Source organism: Salmo trutta, chromosome 2 (genome assembly GCF_901001165.1).
Source record: "Salmo trutta chromosome 2, fSalTru1.1, whole genome shotgun sequence".
In the NCBI taxonomy this organism is placed as follows: domain Eukaryota; kingdom Metazoa; phylum Chordata; class Actinopteri; order Salmoniformes; family Salmonidae; genus Salmo; species Salmo trutta.
Window position 1 is genome coordinate 60,310,291 of NC_042958.1, and position 18,368 is coordinate 60,328,658.

The 18,368-nt window shown below is 41.9% G+C and overlaps 1 protein-coding gene across 6 annotated transcripts in view; it reads left to right on the top strand.

Annotated features, from left to right (window-relative positions):
- Nucleotides 1–15,846, top strand: part of LOC115159404 (sodium-dependent neutral amino acid transporter B(0)AT2) — a 32,659-nt gene extending 16,813 nt beyond the window's left edge. For all 6 annotated transcript variants that reach the window (XM_029709082.1, XM_029709114.1, XM_029709091.1 and 3 more), the window contains exons 4-12: nucleotides 276–396; nucleotides 2,794–2,969; nucleotides 5,310–5,420; nucleotides 5,969–6,210; nucleotides 6,389–6,572; nucleotides 6,839–7,040; nucleotides 11,932–12,091; nucleotides 12,748–12,910; nucleotides 13,274–15,846. In XM_029709082.1, the coding sequence (XP_029564942.1) occupies nucleotides 276–396; nucleotides 2,794–2,969; nucleotides 5,310–5,420; nucleotides 5,969–6,210; nucleotides 6,389–6,572; nucleotides 6,839–7,040; nucleotides 11,932–12,091; nucleotides 12,748–12,910; nucleotides 13,274–13,615 (1,701 nt within the window). In that variant the 3' untranslated portion in view covers nucleotides 13,616–15,846. The remainder of the gene's footprint in view (nucleotides 1–275; nucleotides 397–2,793; nucleotides 2,970–5,309; nucleotides 5,421–5,968; nucleotides 6,211–6,388; nucleotides 6,573–6,838; nucleotides 7,041–11,931; nucleotides 12,092–12,747; nucleotides 12,911–13,273) is intronic.
- The last annotated feature ends 2,522 nt before the right edge of the window (nucleotides 15,847–18,368 follow it).

An 18,368-nucleotide genomic window follows, 5' to 3' on the forward strand; every position in this document is an offset into this window, starting at 1 on the left:
ATTCCGTAATGAATACACCTGACCTGACCCCACATGGCCCAAGGTCAAGGATTAGCAATGCTTCAGTTTGAGCACGAGATTTGAAATCCTATGGGCGCATTGCATTTGACTTTACATAACATCACTAGACCGGAGGGCGTTCTAATTGAGTTCAAATTTGTATCCCCAACATGTTATAAATATCAGGGCGTCGTACGAACATGAAATGCCTGGTAGGAGATCCTGAGGGAGACAACAATGTGTTACTAACCCATGTAAACTTTTCTCCTTTTCAGGTGTGTTTTTTTGTTGCTCTCTACTACAACGTGATTATCGGCTGGAGCCTTTTCTACTTAGGAAACTCATTTCAGTATCCACTACCGTGGCAAGAGTGTCCTGAACACGGTAACATAACTGGTAAGTAAACACTCCCATAGCAACGACCCATCAGCTGTGTCTGAAAAGCCGTCGTATTCCCTTCAAATCAAATTGTTATTGGTCACATACACATGGTTGGCAGGTGTTAATGCGAGTGTAGCGAAATGCTTGTGCTTCTAGTTCCGACAATGCAGTAATATCTAACGAGTAATCTAACCTAACAATTTCACAACAATTACCTTATACACACAAGTGTAAAGAAATGAATAAGAATATGTACATAAAAAAATATATGAATGAGTGATGGTATAGAACGGCATAGGCAAGATGCAGTGCATGGTATAGAGTACAGTATATACATATGAGATGAGTAATGTAGGATATATAAAGTGGCATTGTTTAAAGTGGCTAGTGATACATTACATCAAGATGGCAAGATGCAGTAGATGGTATAGAGTACAGTATATACATATGAGATGAGTAATGTAGGGTATGTAAACATTATATGAAGTGGCATTGTTTAAAGTGGCTAGTGATACATTTATTACATCAATTTTTCCAGTGGCTTGAGTTAAGTCAGTATGTTGGCAGCAGCCACCCAATGTTAGTGATGGCTGTTTAACAGTCTGATGGCCTTGAGAGAGAAGCTGTTTTTCAGTCTCTCGGTTCCAGCTTTGATGCACCTGTACTGACCTCGCCTTCTGGATGGTAGCGGGGTGAACAGGCAGTGGCTCGGGTGGTTGTTGTCCTTGATCTTTTTGGCCTTCCTGTGACATCGGGTGCTGTAGGTGTCATGGAGGGCAGGTAGTTTGCCCCCGGTGATGCGTTGTGCAGACCTCACTACCCTCTGGAGAGCCTTACGGTTATGGGCGGAGCAGCTGCCGTACCAGGCGGTGATACAGCCCGACAGGATGCTCTCGATTGTGTATCTGTAAAAGTTTGAGTGTTTTTTTTGTGTCAAGTCAAATTTCTTTAGCCTCCTGAGGTTGAAGAGGCGCTGCTGCGCCTTCTTCACCACGCTGTCTGTGTGGGTGGACCATTTCAGTTTGTCCGTGATGTGTACTGAACTTTCTACCCTCTCCACTACTGTCCCGTCGATGTGGATAGGGGGGTGCTCCCTCTGCTGTTTCCTGAAGTCCACAATCATCTCCTTTGTTTTGTTGACGTTGAGTGAGAGGTTATTTTTCTGACACCTCACTCCGAGAGCCCTCACCTCCTCCCTGTAGTCCGTCTCATCATTGTTGGTAATCAAGCCCACTACTGTTGTGTCGTCTGCAAACGTGATGATTGAGTTGGAGGTGTGCATGGCCACGCAGTCGTGGGTGAACAGGGAGTACAGGAGAGGGCTGAGAACGCACCCTTGTGGGGCCCCAGTGTTGAGGATCAGCGGGGTGGAGATGTTGTTACCTACCCTCACCACCTGGGGGCGGCCCGTCAGGAAATCCAGGACCCAGTTGCACAGGGCGAGCTTGATGACGAGTCTGGAGGGTACTATGGTTTTAAATGCTGAGCTGTAATCGATGAACAGCATTCTCATATAGGTATTCCTCTTGTCCAGATGGGATAGGGCAGTGGGATGGCGACTGCGTCGTCTGTGGACCTATTGGGGCGGTAAGCAAATTGGAGTGGGTCTAGGGTGTCAGGTAGGGTGGAGGTGATATGATCCTTGACTACTCTCTCAAAGCACTTCATGATGACAGAAGTGAGTGCTACGGGGCGGTAGTCATTTAGCTCAGTTACCTTAGCTTTCTTGGGAACAGGAACAATGGTGGCCCTCTTGAAGAATGTGGGGACAGCAGACTGGGATAAGGATTGATATGATATAAGGATTGATATGTCCGTAAACACACCAGCCAGGGATGGGCAACTTTGATGTGGGTGGGGCCCACAAAAAAATCTGAACTCATCATGAGGGGCCACAGTGGCTCATGGGTCTGCAGTACCCACATTGACAGCGGCAATTTTTTATTTTTTTTGCAATTTAAAATTTTACTTTAGGGTGGAGCCAAATGTCTTCAGTTTTTTTTATGGTATTTGATGGTCAATGAACCCCCCCCCCCATCGGTAATTCGACCATGCTTTACCAGCCAAATTTTTTTTGCTGACATGAGCTAATTGAGTGACTGTAGCACTCTGATGCGCGACCACGTTTCGAAATTGCACCTGCTGTATTCTAACAGTCGACAAACAGTAAGTTGAGACCCCGACCAAGTTCCCCAAAAATATTTATACTATATATAACTTTTTTGTGTGGAAATTGATCCTCAGGGACCACCAGTTGCCCATCCCTGCCCTATATAGTGCACTACTTTTGAGCAAGGCGGCACATAAAGTGTACTATATAAGGAATAGGTTGTCATTTCGGATGGAACAATCTTCTTCCATATTCTTTGCCTAACATTTTCACCTGACCATTGCTTTGTTTCTTAATCTCAGTGAAGGAATGTGTGGCCAGCGGTGCTACCACCTACTTCTGGTTCCGGAAGGCTCTTAACATCACCGACTCCATCAACGAGATGGGCGAGTTTAACCTTGTCATCACCTGCTGCCTGCTGGCTGCCTGGACCATCGTCTGCTTGGGCATGTTCAAGGGCATCAAATCCTCTGCCAAGGTACTGAATGTTCTGCTTAACTTCTTGAGGCTACCTGGGACGTTAGCGTGCCCCCCGTGGCGCACCCTATCAACAGCAGGTGCATTTCAAGAGCGGCAAATTTGAAACCAAATAAATGTACAAATTCAAATTTCTCAAACATACAACTAACTTACAGCCTTTGAAAGATAAACATCTTCTTAATCTAACCACGTTTACCGATTTCAAAAAGGTTTTACGGGGAAAGCATAAAGTTAGGTTATGTTAGGAGAGTACATTGACAATAGCGGTGTGCAATGCATTGTCGATTCAAAGACAGGCTTCACCAAAACCATACAATCAGCTAAAATTATGCACTAACCTTTTACAATCTCCATCAGATGACACTCCTAGGACATTATGTTAGACAATGCATGCATTTTTAGTTCTATCAAGTTCATATTTATATCTAAAAACAGTGTTTTACTATGGCGTTGATGTTCAGGAAATCGTTTCCCTCCAATACCGGCAGTCAAGTCATGACAACAAAATAATTAATTAATATTAGAAAAAATTGCTAAAATATTATATTGTCATTCAAAGAATTATAGATTTACATCTCTTGAACGCAATGGACTTGTCAGATTTAAAATTAACCTTACTGGGAAATCACACTTTGCAATAATCTGAGCACTGCGCCAGAAAAATACGCATCGCGATACAGACTAACCGCCATGTTGGAGGAATCTAAAATCGAAAATACTATATAAATAATCCATTACCTTTGATTCTCTTCATCAGATGTCACTTCCAAAGAGTCCCAGGTCCATAACGAATGTAGTTTTGTTCAAAAAAGCTCATCATTTATGTCGAAAAACCTCCGTGTTGTAGCGCATGATCTAAGCCAGCCGGACTTCACTTCACTTCAAGAACGGAAAAAATATATTTCCGTTCGTTCAAACATGTCAAACGTTGTATCGCATAAATCGTTAGGGCCTTTTTTAACCAGAACATGAATAAAATTCAAGGCGGACCATTGGGTTTTCTTTTAAAACGTTTCGGAATGAGAGTACCCACCATCAAATCGCGCGCCAGGTGTCTAATGGGCCATCGCCGTTCCATGGCTCTTATTCGGTCAGATCTCACTGTAGAACACTCAAAACACTTTGTAAAGGCTGGGGACATCTTGTGGAAGCAATAGGAAGTGCCAGAATATTCCTCCTTCCCTTTGTTTTTCAATGGCATAGGCTCAAAGTCAATTCAACACATCAGGTATCCACTTCCTGTCAGAATCTGTCTCAGGGTTTTGCCTGCCAAATGAGTTCTGTTATACTCACAGACACCATTCAAACAGTTTTTGAAACTTTAGGGTGTTTTCTATCCATATATAATAAGTATATGCATATTGTAGTTACTGGGTAGGTGTAGGAGGCAGTTAAAAATGGGCACATATTTTTTCAAAATATTCTCAATACTGCCCCCTATACCCTAACAGGTTAAAGGGGAAGTTTGTCCAAAATCCACTAACTCCCAAGTGATTCCATACTGAAAGAGGTCAATTATGCCAACAAAGGGAATCATGATCTGCTGGCACATTGTAGAACAGCTGTCCACAGGCAGAAAGTGTATGATGTGCAGTGTAGCCCAAAGATATTGCTTTTGTTGTGTTGAACTTGACAGTAACGTGTGTGAGTGAGGGGGGATTATTTAATGTTTTACTCAGTGAATGGTATTTTTGCACATATGCAGCCTTGTGCACTTGATCAATGTCTAATAGAATAGAATACCTGATTGTTTCATTCTAGTTCTACGTAAGATGTTTTTTTTCCCAAATGCAGTATTTAGATGTGTGTGTGTGGTCACAAGCATTCTATTATAAAGGCTCTCATGGCTAACTGCAATATTAGTGTATTGTTTTTTCTCAAGACTTGACTGTCATTTGCAGTAAAGTCTATGCAACAAATAACATCGGATTGCTTTCTTTACATTTTTTAGCTGTGAGTTAGGTTCACATTAACCACTTTTTATTTCACACACAGACTGATCATGTAGATCATATTCTTTGTTGTTTAATTAATTCCCTGTAGCTCAGTTGGTAGAGCATGGTGTTTGCAACACCAGGGTTGTGGGTTCGATTCCCACTGGGGGCCAGCACAGATAAATAATGTATGAAATGAAATGTATGCATTCACTACTGTAAGTCGCTCTGGATAAGGGCGTCTGCTAAATGACTAAAATGTAATGTAAATGTAATGTAGTTAAAACCTACATTTCCCCCCTAGCAGGGATTTTCTGCGTGATTCAGTGGGGGGAAAAAAAGTGTGGAATGACCGTTTTCCCTGCTGTAAGCCTTATCTACCCCTCCTCCTCTTCTCGTCCAAGGTGATGTATTTCTCCTCGGTCTTCCCCTACGTGGTGCTGCTGTGTTTCCTCATCAGAGGGCTGATGCTGGAAGGGGCTGCAGAGGGCATCAAGTACATGTTCTACCCTAAGGTATCATCATCATCCACCCAGCACGCCTGCTTAAGCACACACTTATAACAAACCCTGTTAGTGTGTTTTGTAACTGTTCTTCTGATTTGCTCCAAAGGGGTATGTGGTTCATCATTTCTCAGCTTTTGAAACCATGGCAATTAACAAACTAGATACATTTTGGTCATGTAGTGTATGTGGACACCTGCTCATTGAACATTTCATTCCAAAATCATGGACATTAATATGAAAGACTTTCCATTAGACGTTGGAACATTGCTGTGGTGACTTGCTTCCAGAGGCAGTTTGGAACTCGGTAGCGAGTGTTGCAACAGACGTATTTTACACGCTTCAGTGCTCGGCGGTCCCGTTCTGTGAGCTTGTGTGGCCTACCACTTTGCATCTGAGCCGGTGTTGCTCCTAGACTTTTCCACTTCATAATAACAGCTCTTACAGTTGACTGGGGCAGAAATCTAGCAGGGTTAACTGACTTTGTTTCTCCACTGACTCTCTCCCCCTCGCTCTTTTTTCCCCCTCGCTCTCTTCACCCCCCTCTTTTCTCCCTCCAGCTGGAGATCTGGGGTGAGGTGCAGGTGTGGCGCCAGGCAGCAACGCAGGTTTTCTTCGCCCTGGGCCTGGGCTTTGGCTCGGTCATCGCCTATTCCTCCTACAACCCACGCAGCAACAACTGCCACCGCGACGCCCTCACTGTCTCCACCATCAACTTTCTCACCTCTGTCCTCGCCACGCTGGTGGTGTTCGCCGTGCTGGGCTTCCGCGCCAGGGAAGTCGCCATGCGCTGCGTGACTCAGTAAGTGTGCTTTTTTGTGGGTTTTTTTGCTCAGAACTTGGGGGCCAAATAAAAACGCCCACGGGCCACCAGTTGGAGTAATCTATTAAATGTCATACCTACTCGGTCAGAAAACTCTGGGCCGTTGCTAAAATGTACAATGAACTGACTGCTTGTTCTCCACCCTCCCCTCTCTCAGTAACTTGGAGAAGCTGTCGGAGCAGTTCTCAGTGGGCCCTCTTGACCGGGACCTGCTGCCCGTGTTCAACATCTCTGACCCCAGCTTGGAAGTCCTGGAGGCCTACAGGGAGTGGTTCAATGTTCACGGAGCCAAGGTCCCTGGCAACCTCACCGACTGCAGCCTGGAGAATGTGATGAACAAGGTAAACGGTTGATCTTGCGTTCAAGCCTGCCTCTTCTTCTACTGCATCTCACTCTCTATATTCTTTGAGTTACAGCTTTGCCCTCTTTATTTGGAAACCAAACTAACCTGCCTGTTTGTTGCTCCTCCCACTCATTATGAATTAACAAATTACATTTTAGTAGGTTTATAGCTAAAATGTGTATATAAAATGTAAAGGTAAAGTTTGGATCTGTTGAGATGCTATGTCACGATAAATGTAAGTCTCCCCTTTGGCCTCTCTCGCAGGGTGTGGAGGGCACAGGGCTGGCGTTCATAGCCTTCACAGAGGCCATGACTCTGTTCCCGGGCAGTCCCTTCTGGTCAGCCCTGTTCTTCCTCATGCTGCTCAACCTGGGTCTTAGCACCATGTTCGGCACCATGGAGGGCATCCTCACACCCCTCACCGACAACTTCAAAGTGCTGAAGCGCCACAAGACCATACTCACAGGTAAAGAGTGTCTCGTGACCCAGTCAGGCAGCCTGTGAGTTTCTGACCTCAAGTTTGTGAATATATTTTTTTATCTACCAATTTTCCTTGACGAGGAAATTGATAGATTCCCGTTCAAAACGGAACTGCAATTTAGAAATAATAATTCCAGCGCAAAAAATCTGACATAACTATACTACACTGTAAATCTAGAAATATACACATTGATCGAACTGTTTGATGTACAGTGCATTGGGAAAGTATTCAGACCCCTTGACTTTTTCCACATTTTGTTAAGTTACAGCCTTATTCTAAAGTGGATTCAATTGTTTTTTTTCTCTCATCAATTTACACACAATACCTCAATGACAAAGCAAAAACAGGTGTTTAGAAATTGAAATCACATTTAAATAATTATTCAGACCCTATACTCAGTACTTTGTTGAAGCACCTTCAGTGCTTCACAAGCAGTGTGCAGAAATGTTTTGGTACCCTTCCCCAGATCTGTTCCGACATAATCCTGTCTCGGAGGATTATGGACAATTCCTCTACTTCATGGCTTGGTTTTTGCTTTGATTTGCACTGTCAACTGTGGGACCTTTATATAGACAGGTGTGTGCCTTTCCAAATGATGTCCAATCAATTTAATTTACGCCAGGTGGGCTCCAATCAAGTTGTAGAAACATCTCAAGGATGATCAATGGAAACAGGATGCACCTGAGCTCAATTTAGTCTCATAGCAAAGGGTCTGAATACTTATTTACATAAGATATTTGTTTTTCATTTTTAATACATTTGCAAACCATTTCTAAAAACCTGTTTTCCCTTTGTCATTATGGGGTATTTTGTGTAGATTGATGAGGATAAAAAATGTTTTTTTAAATAGGGCTGTAACGTAACAAAACGTTGAAAAATAGAAGGGGTCTGAATACTTTCCGAATGCTCTGTATTTGTTGCAATTTAAGTCACCACCATATTTTGTTGATGTAGCCTAGTTATGTAGGAATCTGAAGCACTATTGGCTAACTGGTAAATTGTTGAGGTTATTACAGTCTAGTGAAAATTCAGTTTTTACTGTATGATAACCTGCTTATAGAGTGACTGGGAACATATCAGATTCTCCTCTAAACAAAGCAAGGAGCGGAGATTCAGCACCATGGATAGCGCCGCGGTTGATCAATTCCTAGTGAATCTAAGTCCGCCATGCTCTTGTAGTGTAAATCATGGAACAATGTTGCAAATGTCTACCCTATTTCGGACCCAGTGTATCAACCGTTTTGTTAACAGTGAGCGAGAAGCGCACATATTTTGAGCCTCTGCCAGTGCCACACTGGTAGTATGGAGATTGTCTACCGTAACTGTCGGTCTCGTTTAGCCTATTCATGAAATTCAGCAATTCAAGCCATGAAGTATTCTATTGGGGACTTGATGTCGAGTAAATATGGCAGGCTGTTAGCGTTGTGATGACTGGTCTTATGTATGAATGAAGCCAGAGTTATGTCCAGTTCATGTAGCTAATCGCACGTGCCCATTTTGCATTAGTGTGGTATAGCTATTGTATATTATTGGTCCCGTCATAATTTTCCTCAGGAAACAGGAAGGAGCTTGGTCGAGAAATCTCGGGATACTGTTTACCGGTATTAAACCCTATTTGGGAACCACTAGAAGAAAACTATAGAGGTCAAGTACAATAAAGGCTTATTCACGTTGGCAGTCAAGTGTCTCAAATCCAATATTGTTCCACCTTCGTAGGTGGTTTGAAATCAGATATAAATCTGATTCCTGTCCATGCGACTTGTCTGAACGGTCAAATCGGATTTATTTGGCCTCAAGTGGTTTTTAGACTTATTTGGCATGTCTTGTTGCTTGCTAGCTACTCTGAAGTGTTCTTACATTATGATTTTGAACATTTAAAAAACTGGGAAACGTCCATGGCAGGCTACATGAGTGATGGGAAGCACGAGCACCACTTAAGTTGTTTTTAAGTATCCCTATATTTCTATTATTACGGGGCTATCACTCTTATTAGTGCGCCTGCGCAGCAGTCTCATTGTTGATGAACCTGGCCTGAGTGCTATGGCAACCATGTAGTGTGCTAATACAGTTTAGTAAACGTTAAACTGGAACCTTGTCAGTGTGTCATTTCGAGTTAACAACCACCACCACTGTGCACACGTGTTACGAATCCCTTTGGCCCTGCAGTCTAGGGTGGATGGATATGAGACCCGTAACGTAACTCGTGCAAATTATAACAGTCAAAAGGAACAGTGAGAACTAATAACCTCTCTCGGGTATGTGGGACGAAATCGTCCAACCTAGTCAACAGCCAGTGGAATCGAGTGGCGCGATATTCAAAAACCTTAAAAATGCTATTACTTCAATTTCTCAAACATATAACTATTTTACACCATTTTAAAGACAAGACTCTCGTTAATCTAACCACATTGTCCGATTTCAAAAAGGCTTTACAACGAAAGCAAAACATTAGATTATGTCAGGAGAGTACCCAGCCAGAAATGATCACACACCCATTTTTCAAGCTAGCATATGTCACAAAAACCAAAACCACAGCTAAATGCAGCACTAACCTTTGATGATCTTCATCAGATGACACTCCTAGGACATTATGTTATACAATACATGCATGTTTTGTTCAATCAAGTTCATATTTATATCAAAAAACAGCTTTTTACATTAGCATGTGACGTTCAGAACTAGCAAACATACCGAAAACTTCCGGTGAATTTACTAAATTACTCACGATAAACGTTCACAAAAAACATAACAATTATTTTAAGAATTATAGATACAGAACTCCTTTATGCAATCGCGGTGTCCGATTTTAAAATAGCTTTTCGGCAAAAGCACATTTTGCAATATTCTGAGTAGATAGCTCGCCATCACGGGCTAGCTAATTTGACACCCACCAAGTTTGGCGTTCACTAAACTCAGAATTACTATAAGAAAAATTGGATTACGTTTGCTGTTCTTCGTCAGAATGCACTCCCAGGACTTCTACTTCATCCACAAATGTTGTTTTGGTTCAAAATAATCCATAGATATGTTCAAATATCCTCTGTTTTGTCCGTGCGTTCAGGTCCCTATCCGAACGGTGACGCGCGGATGCATGACGTGACAAAAAAATTCAAAATATTCCGTTACCGTACTTCGAAGCATGTCAAACGCTGTTTAAAATCAATTTTTATGCGATTTTTCTCGTAAAATAGCGATAATATTCCGACCGGGAGATGTTGTTTTCGTTCAAAGACAGAAAGAAGAAAATGGACTCTTCACGTGCACACCCGTGTCATTGTTCTCTGATCGACCACTATCCAAATGCGCTACTGTTTTTCAGCCAGGGACTGCAGAGTCATCATTCAACGTTCTGGCGCCTTCTGAGAGCCTATGGGAGCCTTAGAAAATGTCACTACAGCAGAGATCCTCTGTTTTCGATAAAGAGGCTATAGAAGGTCAAGAAATGGTCAGAGAGGGCACTTCCTGTACAGAATCTTCTCAGGTTTTGGCCTGCCATATGAGTTCTGTTATACTCACAGACACCATTCAAACAGTTTTAGAAACTTTAGGGTGTTTTCTATCCAAATCAAAATTATATGCATATTGTAGTTTCTGGGCAGGAGTAATAACCAGATTAAATCGGGTATGTTTTTTATCCGGATGTGAAAATACTGCCCCCAACCCTAGAGAGGTTAAATCTACCGTCAAACACTCATGGTTCATTGTTTAAACACACAGTAATGGGGAGGGGGGGAAAGGGGCTGAGCTGGACCCAAGGAAAGAAACAAATATCCAAAAACACCCCTAAGCTAGACTTGCCTGCTTCAATACAGCTAGCTAACCAATAAAATACAGCAGGTGGTCCGCCCAGTTCTAACTAGTGTTCTTAGACAAAGTATTCCTACGGGTAATGTATGCCCATGGGCGACTTGGCTTGGTACCCCCTTTTCCTACCATCACACCAACAGTCAAACACCATAACAAAACACTCACATAATACCAAACAAATGTGACATGTAGGAGCAAAAAAACTAAAGAGCTCAATCCAAAGAGAGATTCAGAGAGATTGAGCTATTGAGAAAACTGACTGGCTTTTTAAACCAAGGGAAAGGGGATGTGATTGGGTAAGAGAAAAGAAGCAGGTGTCTTCAGATTAGCGACTGATTGGTGGCACCTGTGAATAGGGCAGAAGGAAAGAAAATACACACACAGGATACCTGTATCCATAACAACACGCCTGTCGCTACTATGACAACTAGTGTAGCCATGTCAGCAAATGACTGCTGTCTGAACAAACACATCCGATTTGGTAACTTGTAATTGGTGTTTAGACTGTCAGTATTTCAAAAAGGATTTGAAAACAGTCGAAGTTCGGTAGCCCGAAGTCTACGCCCCTTCGTCGGTGATTGGTTAACAGTACTTACTACTCCCAGTAGGAGTGGGACATATGGACGGGATTATTCAATTAAGTGTTTGTAATTTAATGAGGGAGGACAATTTCATGCAACATTTTTTCACTTGAGAAATACTGCACCAAACATCTTAGTCAGGCAAATTTACATTTAACTAAGGCCTGCTTGGTAAAAACATCAATGAATTACAGATTTCTTGATTTGTCTATTTTGAGGAAGTGTATCCTGGCTAAATTGTTGCTATGGTGTCTCAAGAAGGACAAACATTGCCACTTTTTTTCTTGTTTTTCCAAGCAAAGGTCTTTTCAGAGAATATGTGAGGCACAGACGTTCGCTTCGCCTAGGCGCAAACCAAATTTGAATATGCGGTCACGTTTTATAAGATGGCATCATAATGGGGCCTGACTGTTAGTCCTGACTCCTCTTTAGTAAATATGCCCAGTATATCTGTGTGGGATCTGTAATGTTTTCCCTCTGTCCCCCAGTGTGTAGCTGCATCATCGGCTTCCTGATTGGCATGCTGTTCACTCAGCGCTGTGGGAACTACTTTGTGATGATGTTTGACGACTACTCCGCCACCCTGCCCCTCATCATCGTGGTGGTGTTTGAGTGTTTCAGCGTGTCCTGGGTGTACGGCGCTGACCGGTAAGAACCTATTAGCTACAGTGACTGCATAAACCGCATGGCACACTTCAGAAATTAGATGAGACAATTTATTTCACGAAAGCGGAATATTCATTAAAGACATCCTCCGGTGCTTTGGCGACTAGTAAGTATTTTTTGAAACCTCCCCTTTTTAGTGATGTGTCAATGTGTAGTTCATACATGCATAATCTATGAGCATATTACCTAAATTAGCCACGAAGTCCCTAGTTTTAAAGCAATTGTTTTTTGGAAGATGTGCGGTGCCATTTTCCCTACATTTACCCCCACATGGGCCAGCCCCCTAGCAATTCGAGTTACAGCCAATGAGCTTCAGCCCCTCGCCATTTGAGTGACAGCTAGCAAGACACACACACACACAGTAGAGCCAGAGAGAGAGTTATGACATGGTGCACATATCTGAAATTCAGGGACCACTTTTGGCTCGTGGGTGCTACTTTCAGAACTACTGGCTAAAAATGGTACAAAAGTACCGAAGAATATCTTTAATGAAGAAATGTAATCATACTTGAATTATTCAAGGTAGAACGAAAGTGGCTCCAAATGTGGATTTAAAACATTGATCCTTCAGGTTGACTCGCTGTGTCTGTTTCCACTGGTCTCTCACTGATCATTGCCTTGTATATCTGAATGACCAGGTTCCTTGATGACATAGAGAAGATGCTGCACTGGCGCCCCCCTGTGGTCTATAAGTATCTGTGGAAGTATGTGTGTCTGCTGGCCATGCTGGGACTGCTGGGAGCCAGCCTGCTAAAGATGTGCTTCAAACGGCCCACCTACACTGCCTGGAACAGAGAAACGGTTAGGCAACGCTAGGCTGCTCATTGTCCTCTCACTTTGGATCGTATTATATTTAACCAATAAGACCAGAGGGTTTGGTTTATGGCCAATATACCACGGCTAAGGGTTGTCCTTAGCATGATGCAACACGGAGTGCCTGGACACAGCCTTAGCCATGGTATATTGGCCATATAATCACAAACCCCTGAGGTGCCTTATTGATATTATAAACAGGTTAGAAATGTAATTAGAGCAGTTAAAATAAAAATGTTGTCGTACCTGTTGTGTACGGTCTGATTATACCACGGCTGTCAACCAATCAGCATTCAGGGCTCGAACCACCCAGTTTATAATTGCATTTAATCATCTCGGTCTCTCCCTCAGGCCTCAGAGGTGACTCTGGACTACCCTGACTGGGCCCTGGGCGTCTTGGCTGTTTTGATCATATTCGCCACGTTGCCTGTTCCCCTGGGCTACATCCACTCCACCCTGAGAAACCGAGCTAGACGCAACTCCATAGGAAGTGGCCTGGGAACCGACATGGGGGGCGTATACACTAAGTGCAGCACCGTGGAGTGTGACACCCCCGTAGCCGCCCTATTGGACGAACACCTGGAAAGGAATAGAATACCTAAGGATTCTTCCTTGCCATTGGGCGAGGAGAACCTCAGGCTCCTCCCACAGAGGGAAGGGGCAGAAGATATAGAGGATTCAACTAGTGTGTGAGGGGGAGGAAACGAGGAGAGAACAACAGAAGGACTAAAAGAGGGAAATATGAGCTGCTAGTTGGCTTGATGTCAGATGTTACATCATGGTACCACGAAAGAATGTATACTGACGTATACATAGAAAAATATAATTTAAAGATAAAATTACTAGTTTTAAAAGATCCTCTGCTTTCAGACGTTCTCTCTATTTTAAATAATATGAATGCAGCCATGTTGGGTTACATTTCATTTTTTATGCTATATTCCAGAGAGGTGAAAAACCCCTAAGGCTCAAACTGTTGTTCATAAATGTGGAGCCTCAAATGTTCAAACCTGCAACCCACCTAAGGTATTTTTCCACACCACTTTACTTGGTTGCTTACAGATAAGGCTCATGATATGGGGCGGTAAATAACTCTTAAGGACTGGAATATTCCCTCCCACCACAGGTTGGGTGGAAAAGTAAAGTTCCACTGTGCGATTGTGTTTCAAAGCGAAAGCAGTTACACAGACCGCCCCTGTAACATGTCCTACAAATATGTGTCGAGGTAACTTGGTGAATGCAGATGCAAAAGGGGTGACAAAATATTTTCCTGTTTGCCTTCAGTAATAATTCCCATACAGAGCAGAAGTCATCCACGCACTTGAAAAATGGCGTGTTTTTTTTTTTTACCTAAATGTTAACGATCCTTGCCAAATTGTATATTGTGCCACTTTGTTGGTAATATGTAATTTTTCCTGCTTTTCACTTTGAAACACAATCAATGGAACTATACTTTTGTGCCCAACCTGTGGTGGAAGGGACTATTCCAGTCCTTAAGGCTCATGATATGGGGCGGTAAAGAACTTATCTGTAACTAAGTATGGGATGTTAAGCATAACGGTGTGGAAAAACACAATAGGTGGGTTGCAGGTTTGAACGTTTTGGCAACACATCTCACTTATAAACAACAGTTTGAGCCTTAGGGATTTTATTGACAAAGCAGAGTTGGTAGTAAGGTGACAGTATCAATTTGATCAGTATAGGATCATGAGCACCTGTTTGTGAAGTTGGTAAATGAATCTCCGCACACTCAGGATCAATTTCTTTAGGCTGCGCTTTCGGTCGTCAGACATTCATCAGAGCGTGAATGATTTCTTTACTCACATGGTTACAATTTAGCTTCCTTTTACTTGAGCCTATTGGTTTAGATTCAGTTTAATGTAAGTGACATTTTTCAAAGTGGCTCCGTATCCTCAATGCTGAATTTTGTCTGAGGATATGAGCCATGAACTTGACTTAGTAAGGTCCAATAGTATTTGGACAGTGACAATTTTGTTTTGGCCCTGTACTCCAGCACTTTCAAAATATCTATGGGATTAAAGTGCAGAATGTCAGATTTAATTTGTGGGTATTTAGATCCATATCGGGTGAACCGTTTTTGTACATAGTCCACCAAAGTATGGGGACAAATCCACTTGTGTATTAAAGTAGTCAAACGTTCAATATTTGGTCCCATATTCCTAGCATGCATTGGCTACATCAAGCTTGTGACTACAAACTTGCTGGATGCATTTGCAGTTTGTTTTGGTTGTGTTTCAGTTTATTTTGTGCCCAATATAAATGAATGGTGAATTGTCATTTGAGTCACTTTATGTAAATTAGAATGTTTCTGAACACTTCCACATGAGTCAGTCTCTAGGATTTAGTGGGTCTCTGAAATGCTACTGTCTAAATACTTTTGAACCTCGCTGTACATTCCACTTTACTTTTAGATGGAATTTGATGTTAAGTATTTTTTAATTTTTTTTACATTATTCACATTGTGTTAAGATACACTTTCTCAAAGTACTATTTATACAAATGTGTAATATAATTCAAGTACTACTTTTAATGTTTCAGCCATATTTTTTAAAAAGCTATCCTTAGTGTATGTGTTTTTTTTTTTTTTCAAAAAGAAAAGCATCAGGCTAGAATTATGGTTGACTTTTCTGATTTGTGCTTGTATTTGAAATGTTTTGTTGCCTTAGCACAGGTGTCAAACTCATTCCATGGAGGGCCGAGTGTTTGCTGGCTTTTGCTCCTTCCTTGTATTTGATTGATGAATTAAGGAACTCCTCACACCTGGTTGTATAGGGCTTAATTGAAAGGAACAACCAAAAATCTGCAGGCACTAGGCCCTCCCAGGTTGATTTGACACCCCTGCCTTAGTGTCTATCTGCAGTTGCCACAAATGTTGGGATTTAATAAATTATTGACTTGGGTTTTAACTTGAAATATACTTATTCCTGTTACCATATTATAACTTATTGATTATAATACATTTATATGTAGGGGTGACTAGAGAGACAAGGGGAAGTACAGGAAGTTTCTTCAGACATGTTATTGCTGAATATCAATATTTCTAAGGAAGGAGGTAAAGCGGAACAGTTCACTTCCTGATTAAGGCAGGCCAGTTCCTGTGAAACTAGGACCAGGAGGGATGTGGAACTGAACTTGAGGTAAGGTCAACAGTTGAAGATAGAAGCACATGCCTATGAAGGTTATAAATTTAGGCAGGGCCATGACAATACCAGTAAGAGGAACAGATTGGGAACCCCTGGTCTAAGAAACAAACGTTTTATGCCCACGACCCCATTTTGATATCTGAAAATTCTCATGACCCCAAACATGAAGATATTGTAATTAACAGCCAACGTTTACTTTTTTATTTGGTGCTTTGGCAGTCAATTGACTAACATTCTAACGGTAGACTATTTCACCATCGCATACTGTTAATGTGGGGCTATGACAATTGCAGTCTAACGTCCTTTATCTCACCCCCACTAATGAGGTGGGTGTGCTTGATGCAGTGGCCGACAGGGAGCACCTTATCTCTGCTGTCACATCCAACCTGGATTGAAATGTCGTTTTAATGCAGTCGAGAGCACTGAATCCAGCTTCACAAAGATATGAGCTGGCGAATGGTACCATGAGTTTTATGGTGCTTTCAAGACAACTGGGAACTCTAAAAAATACGAGGCCAAATCATGACGTCAGTGATCCTTAGGTTGGGAAGTCGAGTTGGTTGAACGTTCAACTATTTTTCCGAGTTCCCAGTTGTTTTGAACGAGGCATTAATGCTCAGAAGGAGATTGCAGGGTATTCGGTTTGTCAGGATCTAAAACTCCTCCATAATGACCCGTGAATGCGTTGACCCGTGGGGCCCCTGGCAAGATGTCGCCCGTACCTAAATCCGCTACTGATTTGTATTAGTCTATAAATACATTTATTTTCCAAAATTCGTAATTTCTCCCATGTCTTATTCGACTAGTATTTTTGAAAGCGTAAGGATAATAATTCAGCCATAGTTGTTCTGAAATGTGTATTGCTTGCCAACATTTTACTCCCTCTGTTTAGTAACACACATTAATTATTAATAACGGTTGCCTATCCTGACGAAGTTTGTTCTATAGAAAGTATGACTCTAGCCACAAAACCATGAGATTTTCGACAACACCGGCATGTCAATTTAGCCAGGATCAAAGTCAAATGAATTGGTAAGTAGTTCCAAAGTGCTCTTCCAAGTGTTGGTGAGCAGTCATCCCTCGTGTGGGACATTTACTGATGCTGTTTTCTGTTAGAAACGTGGACAGCGGAGGAAAAACTTCAATAAGAATTATTTCCTCTGAATCCACTGATTCGGTCAATCTGTGTAATGTTTTTGTATTTACCGTGCATGCTTGCGTTCAGTTTCCCAGCCTGTTACATAGGCAAGAATACATTTTATTTTCATTACACAGAAAGTCAACCAAGTCATTTGTTTTACATCCATTGTGAATGACAAGTTCCTCTCTCAATGCGAAGTCTTTCCAGCACTCCCCCTCGATAACTAAGCCTCGGTGTGAAATAGAACATTGTCATGCTCTGATCCCATATCTCCACATCGTTTTGCGAACAGGCGTGCGCGCAGTGGATGTGGTTTGATGTACAGTATATAGTTTACAATCAGGGTTGGAGAGTAACGGATTATAAAAATGGTAACTAAACCGTTACGTTACCAGCAAAAGTATTGTAATCAGATTAGATACTTTTGAAAAACTCGATTACTTTTAAATTCAGAAACGATGTTTGCGAAAAAAAATCTTTGACACTTGTTTTCTCAATGACATTCAAATCAGCATTAAAAAAAGGCGCAAGTTTAAATTTGTTCCACCTTTTGTTCCATCCAGGCTGTATCACATCCGGCCGTGATTGGGAGTCCCATAGGGCGGCGCACAACTGGCCCAGAATCGTCCGCCAGCGTCGTCCGGGTTTGGCCGGGGAAGGCCATCATTGTAAAATATGAATGTCTTCTTAACTGACTTGCCTAGTTAAAAGGTTAAATAAAAAGTCTGACCACAAATTAGAGACCACTATGATGACACACAAAATGGGTTTGATGGATCGCGGTAAAAAAAGTAGGAATAGGCTTTTGTAGGCTACAGTCCAGCCTATGGAATACAAGTGGGGCTTTTATTGCTCAATCTAATTCATGCTGATAAAAAAAAAAACTCTCAAACTTGAGACTTAAAGTTGCTACATCCATTTTTGGACTTATAAATATACACACACACATGTACAGTACCAGTCAAAAGTTTGGACACCTAGTCATTCAAGGGTTTTTCTTAATTTTTTTACATTGTAGAATAATAGTGAAGACATCAAAACTATGAAATAACACATATGGAATCATGTTGTAACCACAAAAAAAAGTGTTAAACAAATTAAAATATTTGAGATTTGAGATTCTTCAAAGTAGCCACCTGTTGCC